This window comes from Oryzias melastigma, linkage group LG14 (genome assembly GCF_002922805.2).
Source record: "Oryzias melastigma strain HK-1 linkage group LG14, ASM292280v2, whole genome shotgun sequence".
Lineage (NCBI taxonomy): Eukaryota > Metazoa > Chordata > Actinopteri > Beloniformes > Adrianichthyidae > Oryzias > Oryzias melastigma.
The window spans coordinates 29,845,637-29,857,500 of record NC_050525.1 but is presented as its reverse complement, the minus strand read 5'-3'; the positions used below and the strand labels follow the sequence as shown (position 1 = coordinate 29,857,500).

At 44.5% G+C, this 11,864-nt stretch overlaps 2 protein-coding genes across 4 annotated transcripts in view; both read left to right on the top strand.

The window, feature by feature from the left end:
• Positions 1 to 656: 656 nt before the first annotated feature.
• On the top strand, positions 657 to 9,228 carry fam114a2 (family with sequence similarity 114 member A2). 2 transcript variants are annotated; one of them, XM_024266380.2, is made up of 14 exons: positions 657 to 913; positions 1,396 to 1,620; positions 2,536 to 2,635; positions 2,880 to 2,981; positions 3,060 to 3,154; positions 3,222 to 3,356; positions 3,423 to 3,587; positions 4,367 to 4,490; positions 4,559 to 4,644; positions 6,293 to 6,382; positions 7,646 to 7,770; positions 7,839 to 7,911; positions 8,243 to 8,296; positions 8,368 to 9,228. In XM_024266380.2, the coding sequence occupies exons 2-14, from the start codon at positions 1,408 to 1,410 to the stop codon at positions 8,467 to 8,469; spliced, it is 1,464 nt and encodes a 487-aa protein (XP_024122148.1). In that variant the 5' UTR covers positions 657 to 913; positions 1,396 to 1,407; the 3' UTR covers positions 8,470 to 9,228. The 2 variants fall into 2 exon arrangements, with proteins under 2 accessions (XP_024122148.1, XP_024122147.1); XM_024266379.2 differs by having other exon boundaries at positions 3,051 to 3,154.
• Positions 9,229 to 9,975: 747 nt separating this feature from the next.
• The window catches only part of cnot8 (CCR4-NOT transcription complex, subunit 8), a 5,471-nt gene continuing 3,582 nt past the window's right edge, over positions 9,976 to 11,864 (top strand). Inside the window, exons 1-3 of one of the 2 annotated variants that reach the window (XM_024266567.1) lie at positions 9,976 to 10,113; positions 10,996 to 11,198; positions 11,343 to 11,536. In XM_024266567.1, coding sequence (XP_024122335.1) covers positions 11,082 to 11,198; positions 11,343 to 11,536 — 311 coding nt within the window. In that variant the 5' untranslated portion in view covers positions 9,976 to 10,113; positions 10,996 to 11,081. The remainder of the gene's footprint in view (positions 10,114 to 10,995; positions 11,199 to 11,342; positions 11,537 to 11,864) is intronic. The other variant, XM_024266568.2, reaches the window with a different exon arrangement.

The window sequence follows — 11,864 nt, the reverse complement described above, 5'->3', positions numbered from 1 at the left end:
GGCCGGCCTCCTGGTGGTTTTCCAGAAACCCTGCCTTGTCTGCTGCTGAGGTGTGTTTGGCCAATAAGGAGCTTCACTGGTAGATTGGTTGGAAAACACCGGCCTCAAGGCCTGACTTTGGACACTTCCACCTTGTTTAAAGCTCCCATTGACTTTGAATAGGCCACAGCATTGGCTTAAACATCCCTGATTCAGAGTAAACTCACTCGGATCTTCCTAAAATGTTTTTTATATATTCTCCTTTATTTGCTGAAGGTAATAATGTACTTGTGAAAAGTCACGTTCTTGTTTTTCCCACTCTGTTTGTGTAATTGTAGCACAGCAGTAAACAAGCATCTCGACCGTTCCAATATGGCGTCCAACTGTGTCTATGCAACTAACTAGCTAACACCTCTAGCTAAAATATAACTGCGTAGCGTCTCTAACCAATACAACTCTAACCAATAATGGACCGGTGAAAGTTTCAAAATAAATCATTGCAAAAATATATCTCATTCATGCGAATTTTAAAAGCCATAAAGTTTATTAAACCTTAAATAAAATATAAACTTGGAATTTCTAACTAAATTTCAGACCCAAATATATTCGAAGTATTATCTCGTTTGAATCATTCGCCTGTGAACTGTAGGAAGCGACTTTTATTTTGACAGGAAATAAACCTCTAGCTCTCTTCCGCTGTCCAGTTCGACGTGGCTAATCAGTTTGACATAAACACTAAAACATGAACCACGAAGGGTCTAAAACTCCAAAACTCTGAGACTTTTAATCAAAAAGGATATCGTGTCTAATTAAACCAGATTAGTTTCGTTCTTGAGATTAGTTTCGGAAAACAGAAACAGATTTGAGTGACGTCAGGAGCTAGCATACTGACAGCAGCTAGCATATAGACTTTGAACATTTGAGCATCGGAAAGGTAAGTAACGAGGAGAAATTCTCACTAAACTTCTGTCTTTCGTGCTAAATGTCTATTTTACAATGATGAACACAAAATTAAATGTTATAAAAACGCGTACGCTCGTGCTTGCCTAATAAATTCGGTGTAGCCTCTGGGACCCTGAACGCATCATCATGTGAAACCACATCAGAGACTCAGCTGCTGCATTCAATAAAAGTCGGTTTGATAAACCTGTTCGTTAGTAGACTTTTAGCTCCTGTTTTAATCAGAAGACCTGCAGTTGTGCTCATGCGCAGACGTGCTGCTCAACTTTAAGTGTGTTTTATCCAAATGATTCTGTAAAGAAAAAATCTTTAAGTTTATTATCGTGATCAAACTGTTTTCAGAGCTGACTTTCATGCTGTTCATCATTACTCTTGATGAGTATTATTATGGCACCCTGGTGACATTGTAAAGGGATTTATAAATAAAGTTTGATTCAATCATGGTTGACACTGCAGACATGCGCTGAGATGTCGGACAGTGAAGTGTCCCACACAGCTGAGGGTTCGGAGGACGTCCAGGCGGTTCCGGATCCTTCTCCCGCTGAAACATCCTCCCCATCCACTCCCGATAACTCCGCTGATGTCGCCCCGACGAGGAAAGCGAGGAGGAGACCCGAGTCCAAACCCACAGCGGAGCAGGAGGTCACGCCACAGAAGGAGGAGGAGGAGCTTCCACCCAAGGTAGACACACCTGTCTCTAGGTACTGATAACAGGAAGGAGTCGGCACTGTTGAGGAGATGTTGCTGCAGAAACTCCATGACCAGTTCAGGGATTTTGAGCGAAGGCTCTCCTTTACCTGACAGTATGCGGATAGGCTCCAGCAACCCCCTAATCCTGCGCAGCAGTGAGGGGGTTTAGATGGATGAACAGTAGGGCTGCCGCAATTAGTCAACTAATTGATTATTAAAATAGTCGATTAGTTGTTACTTTATATTATGTTCAGTCAGATTGTTGTAAAGTTGAACATTATGATGGCATTCTGCAGCTTTTTGGACTATTTTGGCATTTATGAATGTTTTTTAAGCTAATTTGGAGTTCAGCTAATATTTCAGCTGCATGCAACTGTTTTGGCTAACGTTGGCTTTTTTTTTTAACCATTTTTTTAAGCTAACATTGACTTTAACTAATATTTTAGCTGATAATCAGCCTTTGTGTGTTTAAGCTATTAGCTTTAGTGTTTTCAGCTATCAATTTCAGGATTTTCAAAGGCCAAATTCAGCTTACATCATTCACACTAGCATTATCACAGGTAATGCTGTATATCTAGTTTTAGTTAGTTTAAAGCTAATGATGGTTAAGTTGTGTGCTTTACATCCAGTTTGCACATGACCAAATTATTCAATTAGATTCGACTTATTGGAGAAAATAATCGTTGATTAGTTGACTTTTAAAATAATTGTTTGTGGAAGCACTAACGAACAGCTTGTTTTTATCAAACTAGTCTTTGTTTTCCAGTCTGTTTTGGGTGATTTAACATCCATTATATTACATTCATCAGTTTTTTCCATGTTTCCTTGAAAGAATGGACGTTTAATTCTTAGTTTTTCATTTTGTCTATTTTTGTTTTCTCAAACCTCCTTTCTCTGAACCCACAGACTTCCAGTGACTCCACGGTGTCTGAAGCTGGCTGGGGGTACTGGGGCAGCTGGGGCAAGTCTCTGCTGTCCACAGCTACAGCCACCGTGGCCACTGTGGGTGAGTGTCCACTCCCACTGCTGGAGAGCTCTTCCAGAACCAGAACCAGGACCCTGCTTTGGTTTTTCCTGCTCACACTCGTGTTTTAGTCAGAGATTAGATACCGTCTCTTTACCTTCATCTCCAGCAGCTGCTTCCTTCTCAGGAGTTTTCCTCTGTTCAGCTGCTGAGCTCGTTCTTCTTCTCAGAGCCTCTGAGGTTAGTTTGGGTCTGACCCGCTCCGTGTTCTGTTTGATCCGGTCAGGACAGGGCCTCAGCCAGGTGATCGAGAAGGCCGAGACGACGCTGGGAATTCCCAGTCCCACCGAACTGTCCGCCCAGGTGGAGGAGGAGCAGAGGCAGCATGGTGAGGGCTCGGCCACGCCCACTCAGGTGGTTTTTTCCTAACATCCAATCGCAGAGCATCTCTCCTCAGAATCCTCAGGTGAGGGGCGGGAGGAAGCGGGTCAGGACGGGCCGTCCGCTGTGGGGGGAGCGTTGGGGGTGCTGTCCTCTCTCAGCAGCGTGGTTCAGACCACAGTGAGTCTCCTCAGAAAACAGGAAGTGGCTCTCCATCCCAGCCCGTCTGAAAGTGCGTCTGTCGCAGGGAAAGACGGTGATAAGTGGAGGTCTGGACGCTCTGGAGTTCATCGGTAAGAAAACCATGGATGTGATCGCGGAGGGAGATCCGGGATTCAAGAGGACCAAAGGCCTGATGAACAGGAACGCCACGCTGTCTCAGGTGGGCGGCTGAGAGGAACCGGGACCGGCCTCCGGAGCGGGATGATCCATGTCGACTGTCTTCCAGGTTCTACGGGAGGCCAAGGAGCGAGAGGAGCTGCAGGATGCAGAGAGGGAGTCCTCTGACGGAGAGAAGAAGCCGCTCGCCCACTACGGGATGCTGTTCGACGAGTTCCAGGGTCTGTCTCACCTGGAGGCTCTGGAGCTGCTGTCCCGAGAGAGCGAGTCTAAGGTACAGCTCCTTCTGGAGTTCTCCTGGAGACCGTCCTGTCTGAGGAGCGCTCAGATGCTCCTGCAGAGATGACCTCATCCTGGGCCGTTGAGAATACCCCGGACTCCCACGGCGAGCGTCACAGCTCAGGTGCGACGCGGTCCAGCTACGGCAGAGGACTCCCACTGGCCTGCAGCCACAGGCTGTGCGGCCGACCTCACCAAACTCTGGACTCATGGAGGTTCCCACCATTTATTACGGTTTAGGACGTTAATAACCTCAACTTCACAAAAAGTGCTGTGACTCAGCTCCAGCATCCGCCGAAAATTTGAACCCGAAGACCGGAGGAGAGTCCTCTCGCACTTTTCAAGTTACATAAAGACTGCGGCGGTCGCATCAGAGCCGTAATGGTTCCTGTGGGAGCCCAGGGAAGAAGGTTGACCTGTCTGCAGAGGAACGTCGTCTTCTTCCAGACGGTTACGGTCACAACATAGAACCTGGTTTAGAGCTCGTCCTGCTGTAGAAGCTGATGACCTGATGAGGAAGTTCTCCTTTGGGGTTTCCTGGAAGCTACACTAACTCCAACTAGACTCAGTCAACATTTTCTGAGAATATTTAAAGTTTCAAGTGAATCTTTCTAAAATAATTGACAAATCTTCTGAGCCTCTAGAAGACTTTGGAGGATCAGGAGTCATGATGAGAGACAGAAGTCTTTAGTTTCTGCTCAGACTTGTTGCAGAGCAGTGTATGATAACCCCCGTGGACCCCGAGAACCTGACGCCTGGATGTTTGTGCCGCAGGTGAAGTCGGTGCTGACCACGCTGTCGGGACCAGAGCTGCTGCAGCTCCGGGAGGAGCTGGAGGCCATCAAGGACTCCTTCTCCATGGTGGAGTTTGACGATGAGGAGGTGGATGAGAGGAAGGGTAAAAATGGAGGCAGAAGCAGAACTTCAGCGCCCTGCAGCAGAACTAATGTGAGGTTCTGGTTCCAGATGAGGACGGGGCGGAGTTTGAGAAGGAGCTGACGGAGGCTCTGGAGGGGCTGGAGATCTCTGCTGCAGCTCACAGACTCACCACGGTACCAGACTCTGAGTCATTCATTCATTTGGAGTCAAACACTGACCGGGTTCTGGATCCATACAAGAACAATGAGTTTCTCACTTTGACTTCTGGGGCCCGTTCCAAGAAGCAGGTTCAACAAATTTAGAGTTCGAACCTGAACTTAGAGTCACTGGACTCTAAATTCTCAAACTCAGGGTTTTCGGTTCCAGAACAGCTGAAAATGTTTGATTCAATCAACTTGAAGTTGTCAGAACCAGAATCAGGTGTGAGCGTCGTGACCATTAAAAGCCCTGATCAATGGAGCAAAGACAGCACGATTCACCATGGCAACGGGGACAAACAGCTGAGTTTACTACTTCCGGTGACGGAAATTGATAAGTTCCTTCAAGCATATGCGACTATAGAACATTTTCATCAAGAAAAGCAACACAGCTGCAGCGGTAGAACAGAGAGAAAATATCTGCAGTTATTTGAATCATTTCTAATAATGAATAAATAATTTCAGGAAGGTTATTTTGTCTCTTGTTGAGTAAGGAATGGTTTTTGATCTGTTACTAATTTAACCAGTAATCTCCGTAATCGCATGAATGAGCAGTTTTGGTAACCCCCCCCCCCCACCTACACACACGGATATCACTGCACGCTAAAAAGAAACTGTAGCTGCATATGTTAAAAAAGCATTTATTTAATTTGAATTCTCAAGACTTAAAAACTACTCGCCGAATTCTATTTTTTTAAGCGTAAAAACAAATTCCGTAACCGGGAATCGAACTCGCAATCTCCGCAGTGGGAAGCAGCGTTGCTGACAACTGAGCTAATGTGTGACGCCAATGATGAATGGTAGATGATTTTAAATGATTTCTCGGTGTTTGACATTCCATAATTTCAATTGTTTTAGGTCTAAAATAAGGAAAAGAAAACTGTATTTTTTAATAGCGAGTCCCTGGAAAAACTCACTATTTATAATATCGCTGAAATAAAAATGAATCAGGAAACTGCAGTCAGTCGACTCGTGTCCTCCAAATCCTCTACCGACGTAAATAACATTTCCTCTGGATTAATCAGCCTCCTCTCTACATGATCCTCTATGAATGAACATGTCATTCTGGTTTCTGAGTGGTGAAAACGTGACGTCTCTAATGTGAATGTTCTCTAAATGTTCATGAGGAACTCATATTTGAACATCTTTCACTTTAAAAAGGGGCGGAGACCGCAGAGAACTCTAAGTTTCCTGAAGAAAACCTGCTACCGACCAGGTTTCGTTCACAGACTCAGTTACCATAGTGATTGATTCTGAGTTCATCCTAACCCGCTTCTTGGAACGGGCTTGGTTTCGCCCACTTTCCCGGGTTTGAGTTATCCCTCTTTCTGGAACCGAAAACTCAGAGTTTTACTGAATTTGGAGTTCACGAACTCAGAGTTCCAACAAAACCTGCTTCTTGGAACGCGCCCCTGAAGTTGAGAGGAAATGATGCAACAAGCAACTCAGACCGTTTCCTTTGTTTGTTTTTGGCTTTAACCTGCTAGTGTTTCTGTAAATGGAGTTAAAAACCTCCTAACTGTTCTGTGTGATCGTCTGGTTGATCCAGAAGCTTCTCTGTTTCCTCGCAGCAGAACATTTCTCATGATGACAGAAGTGTGGTGTGTTCCTCTGACCTCCACAGGCCTGTAAGGAGGCCTGCAGCAGCGTCAGGGACATGAGCCAACCAGAGGAGGAGGATGAGGATGTGATGAAGACGGCGGTCTCTGTGGAGGTGAGTTCGCCTTTAAACCAAACCCTAAATCTGCTTTTTGGCTGTTGACCTCTATGAAAGTGCTGTCTGTTGGTCATTCACAACATTCTTTGCAATTATAAATACATTTGCTTAATACCTAAAATTGTGGTTTCAAAACTGTCGATACGCTCCCCCCTACAGGTTAAATCGGGGTATTACACTTGAATTTGGGGAGCTCTGAGAGCCGCAGTGGGAAGAGGAGGCAGCCTGCTTGGGCCTCCTGAACGTTAGAGCTGCCTCCATTAGTCGACTAATCGACTATTGAAATCGTCACGTCTAATTTAATGGTTGATCAGTTGTTACTTTATATTGTAAAGTGTAGTAAAGGTTAAAGTTATAATGGAATTCTGCTACCTTTTTGGACTATTTTGGCATTTATTAAGGTTTTTTTTAAGCTAATTTGGAGTTTAGCTAATATTTCAGCTACATTCTAGCTGTTTTAGCTAACTTAGGCTTTGTTTTTAGTTTTTTTTGACTAATTTGGCATTTAACTAATATCTTAGCTGGCTTTCAGCTTCAGCAATTTCAGCTAAAAACTTTAACGTTTTTAGCTATCAGTTTCAATTTCTTTAGCTATCGTCACTAACATCTTCAGCGGCCAAATTCAGCTTACAGCATTCACACTAGCATTATCACAGGTAATTCTATATATCTAGTTTTTAGCTAGTTTAAAGGTGGTTAAGATGTGTTTTACATCCACTTCGTCCTGACGCGAGTAGTCGACTAATCTGAAAAAATAATCTGTGATTAGTCGACTGTTTCTGGCAGCACTACTGAACGTTATGTTTTTTAAATGTTATTTCCATAGAGACAATAATCAAAAGATCCTTTAGTTACCTCAAGCTAACCTGACTGTCAATCACATATCCAGACCACGCCTCCTCCACTCAGCCTGCCTCTCCTAGCCCCACCCCCTTTTTTGCATTTTTCAAATCTGGTCTGAGAGTGGATTCAGCCTCCAAGTGTCCTGTTTGATTACCCTCTAATGTAAACGCATCAGACGGATTCCTTCACATCATCCTGAACCTCCAGAACTTCCTGATCTTCTGGATTTGTTCACTTTTCCTGTTTTTCAAACCTTTAAAGTTGATAAAACAGAATCTTCCCAACAGACTGTAGTTCGTCTTCTCCCTTTATCATTGTAAATGTTTGCATCACTGTTCCTCAGCCTTTTTGCTTCGTCGTCCTTCAGGAAGCAGAATTCCATCCTTCACTGAAACCTTCCTGATTTCTCGCCATCAGGACGTTCACGCCGCCGCCATCAGGAGTCTGGCCCAGCTGACGGCTCGCTCCATCGAGCTCTTCCACAAACTGGCAGAGAGGATCCTGTTCTCCAGCGGCAGCGCGGAGGCCGGCGTCCTGTCACAGTGAGACGCTCTCCTCAGAAGGAGCTGCTCCGCCCCTCAGCCTCTCATTGGCTCCTGTGTGTCTCCAGGTTGACTGCAGTTCTGTGTAAAGAAGTCTCGCTGCTCTGCAAGAAGTTCACGTCCTGCTTGACCGCGGCGGGGGTAAGAGGCCGTCCAGCTTCCTCAGCAGTGATGCTCTCGCTGCAGTTACCATGGAAACCAGCCACTTGTGGATGTCTCCACCCCAAACTTCCACCTTCCGTTTTTAGAGATCAGTTTGAGTCAAACTTGAGTTTCACAGAAAAGACATTTAATGTTTGAGAATCTAAACTCTAGAGCAGACAGTAAGAACAGTTCTGGTTCCTGCTAGCTCCTGCTAGCTCCTGTTAGCTCCTGCTAGCTCCTGCTAGCTCCTGTTAGCTCCTGTTAGCTCCTGCTAGCTCCTGTTAGCTGGTTCTTCTTTCTGCACACTGACGCTTCATCCTGTTTTCAGTCCCAGGAGAAAGGAGATGTCCTGAACCCCCTGATCACTGGAGTCTTTCTCGAGGTGGGCGTGTCTTCACTGCATATTCATGTTGCCCCTCCCACAGCGCTCTCATAAAGGCTCCTCCCACACAGGCGTCCAACAGTGCGTCCTACATCCAGGACGCTTTCCAGCTTCTCCTGCCGATCCTGGAGATCTCCCACATCCAGAGGAGAGCCGCGTGTGGAGAGAACTGAGGCCTCTGAAGAGCTTCAGCTTCAGCCTGAGGAGAAACGGGTTCAGCTCTGACAGAACGAGAGGCCGACGGGAGGCGTCCTGACCTGCAGGGACTCCACTGCTTCTGCAGGAACAGGGGGGAACATGTTTGTATCACAATCCTGCTCAGAAAATTCAGGATTCTTTTTAAATCATTTTAAAATCTTGAAAAAGTTTGAATAATGTTTGGGATCAGGTTAGAAGGTTTAAATAGGAAACAAAAATTAAAGAATGTTTAAACGACGGTTCTTCCTGTCAGCAGACGTGCTCCTTTTAGAGACTTGTGACCTGAAGGGTCACCTGGGGGTTCAGACAGGAGTCACCTGAGCATCAGGAAGGAGGGCTCCTCACTGCATCACTGAGGCCCATGCTTCAGGGGGGGTGGGACCCCCTCAGATTGGGGTTTCTGCCCCCAGATGCCCCAGTGCAGAGCTGACGTTTGGGTTCATGACGGCAAACAGAATCCTTTGACTACAGATCCATCCAGAAGCTTCTGCTTCACTTTGTGGGGATGAAGCAGAAGCGGTTTCACCTGCCAGGTGGCCCTCAAGGCCACACCCCTCCTTTAAAAATTGTTTTTAATCTCCTGCATCTGTTTTCCTTTATTTGTTCTCCCGTTTCCTCTCAACGCTGCAGCTGTTTATGTTCTAAAGCTGAAGTTTCTGTGGAGGACTGAAGCTGACTTCATTTAAATGTGTTCTTGTAAAAATGTAAAATAAATGAGTTTGGATGGAAACAAATCAATTTTTCTGTTTTCCTGTGAGATGTTGTCCTGATGGTCGCTTTGCTGCCGCCGCCGCCGCCGCCCTTTGACCTCGTTTCACCTCTGCAGGGTTTCTGCTTTTCTCAGCAACAAAAATCAATACTTTAAAATAGAAAATATAAGTGAAATATGGAAGAGTCTGAAGTACTTGAGCATCCTTATTAAAAAAAATGTCTAATAAAGCCACTTTAGGTGCTACTGAGTGTTTTACCAACTAGTAAAACAAAACGGATTCCAGCATTTAGGCAGAACTAGTAAAAACATTTAATTGATTTACACTCACAAACATAATTTACCTTCATGCTCTCTCATATGTAAAAATAAGTTTGTTTGCATTTAGATTCTATGTGTATTGTTCCCAGATTTTTAGGGTTCATAAGGTTTGATGAAAAATGTTCTTAAATATCTCCTATGTTAAACATTTCCTTACATGTTGAGGTTTATTGTTTTTATGTTTTGTTTTTTTGCTATTATGACCTCTTATTTTAATTATTCATATAATTTCCTCAAAATGAGAAGAAAAGATCATTTACAGCTTGAATGATTCCCTTTAGGAGAAAAAATGTGAAATTAGTTTAGATTAACAAAAGTATTTAAGTAATATTTAAAACATATTTTTAAAGATAAGTCATTCATTTTCTTTTCAAAATTAGGATGTTAACCATTGACAGTAGAAATCAGTGTAAATGGTAGTAAAATAGTACTCGTCAAAAATGTCATCCAATGTATTTATCTGTGGTGAAGTTCCGCTCCGGCGCAGCAGGGGTCGCTGTGCACCAACGAGGAGTCCGCTCCTAACCGGAAGTTGGTCAGTAGGAAATGAAGGAAGCAGGAGACAGCGTTGTGTCGAGGGAATTTTAAGGTAAATGGGTTATTTAATGGAACGGTTCCGCTTGTTACCGCGGTCAGCTTCAGTCAGACACTCGCCTTCAACAGAGAGAAGACGTTTATCTGTTCTTCACCGCTGCGTCACCCCGGCAGCTTCACCGCGCGCCAATAATAGCCTCCATGCTAACTGTTAGCATTGGACAGAGTCTGTTTTCTGTTCCTTCTTTGTTTAAGCTAATATTTAAAACGCGTTTGTTGTTTTGATAGTGTCCGAATGACTCAAAAACTTCATTACGTGTTTGTCTTTCGGCTGCAGTTAAGTTAGCATAGCTCGTCCCATCAAAGAGGGACTGCGCAGACGGCTGTCATGGCAACAGGAGTTTTCTTTTTTTTTTTTTATTCATTTCTTTATTTTATATATATCTTATAGTTGGGTTTGTGTTTTTTGAGTTCCTTACATTGTGTACTTTCATTAAATATAAAGATCTAAATGAAAATAAGTCATGCAGACATTAAAAGTCCCAGTTCTGAACTGCAGAAACAATTAATTCTCAGTTCTGCAGTTGAGTTTTATTCAAACCAAATGGTGACATCCAGACTAATTGATGGATTATTTCATAAAGAAAGCAGTTAATCTTAAATCTATGGAATGCATTTGGGTTCAAAGTGATGCTGTGAAACATGGAAACACAAACGTAAAGAAGACGCTGCTGCACACCAGAACCCACATTTCACCACAGATCACTGAATCTCAGAGTCCATTCCATCATGACTTGAAGGATTCAACTTTTTAAGAAATGTCAATAAACTTTTATTCACACTTTTTAAAGCATTAAGCTGACTCTTACTTGATTCTTGAGAAGATTCTGTTTTATAATACAGATAATTCAGTTTTTTCTGACATCTCCGTCCCCAGTTCTTTTTTCATTGCACGGCCCCCCTACCCGCCCCTCCCCCCTTGACGCCCTGCAGGACCGTTGGGTCTCCGAGGAACCTGCAAACATGCCGGCCGCTCTGCAAGACTCCAGCCAGATGATCTGTGAGGTCTGGGCGAGCAACGTGGAGGAAGAGATGAGGAAGATCCGGCAAGTCATCCAAAGCTACAACTATGTTGCCATGGTAACAGCCTCCCCTTTCTTCATTGAAGCCTAAATGTGGTGACATGTGTGTCAGAGTTTCCTCCTTTCCTGTTGCGTCCTAACCCCGCCTGGACAAAAGTCAAAGGTTACATGAAAGGATCTCTGATGCTTCTCTGCTCCTCAGGACACAGAATTCCCCGGCGTGGTGGTCCGGCCCATCGGCGAGTTTCGCAGCACGGTAGATTACCAGTACCAGCTGCTGCGGTGCAACGTGGATCTGCTGAAGATCATCCAGCTCGGGCTCACGTTCATGAACCAGGATGGAGATTACCCCCCCGGCACGACCACGTGGCAGTTTAACTTCAAGTTCAACCTGACGTAGGTGCTCCGCTGTCTCTCGGCACTGAAAACGTTTGCTGCTTCCTGTCGAGCTGCTGTTAGCTGAAGCCACTGATGGTCAGTGACCAGATGGATCATCAGAGGATTTGTCTTTTTGTTGATGCTTTGATGACGTCTTTAAAAAAAGAAAGAAAGAAACGGTGATGTATGTGAATGAAACTCTAGAATGTCTAGAAGTTCTAAAGTGGTTTTAAAAGATTCAGTGAGCCTCCTCTCCACTAGGGGTGTGCCAAAATATCGATATTGCGATATATCGCGATATTTAGTCCTGCGATCGATTCTCGATGGGTTCTCAGCGAGTATCGAT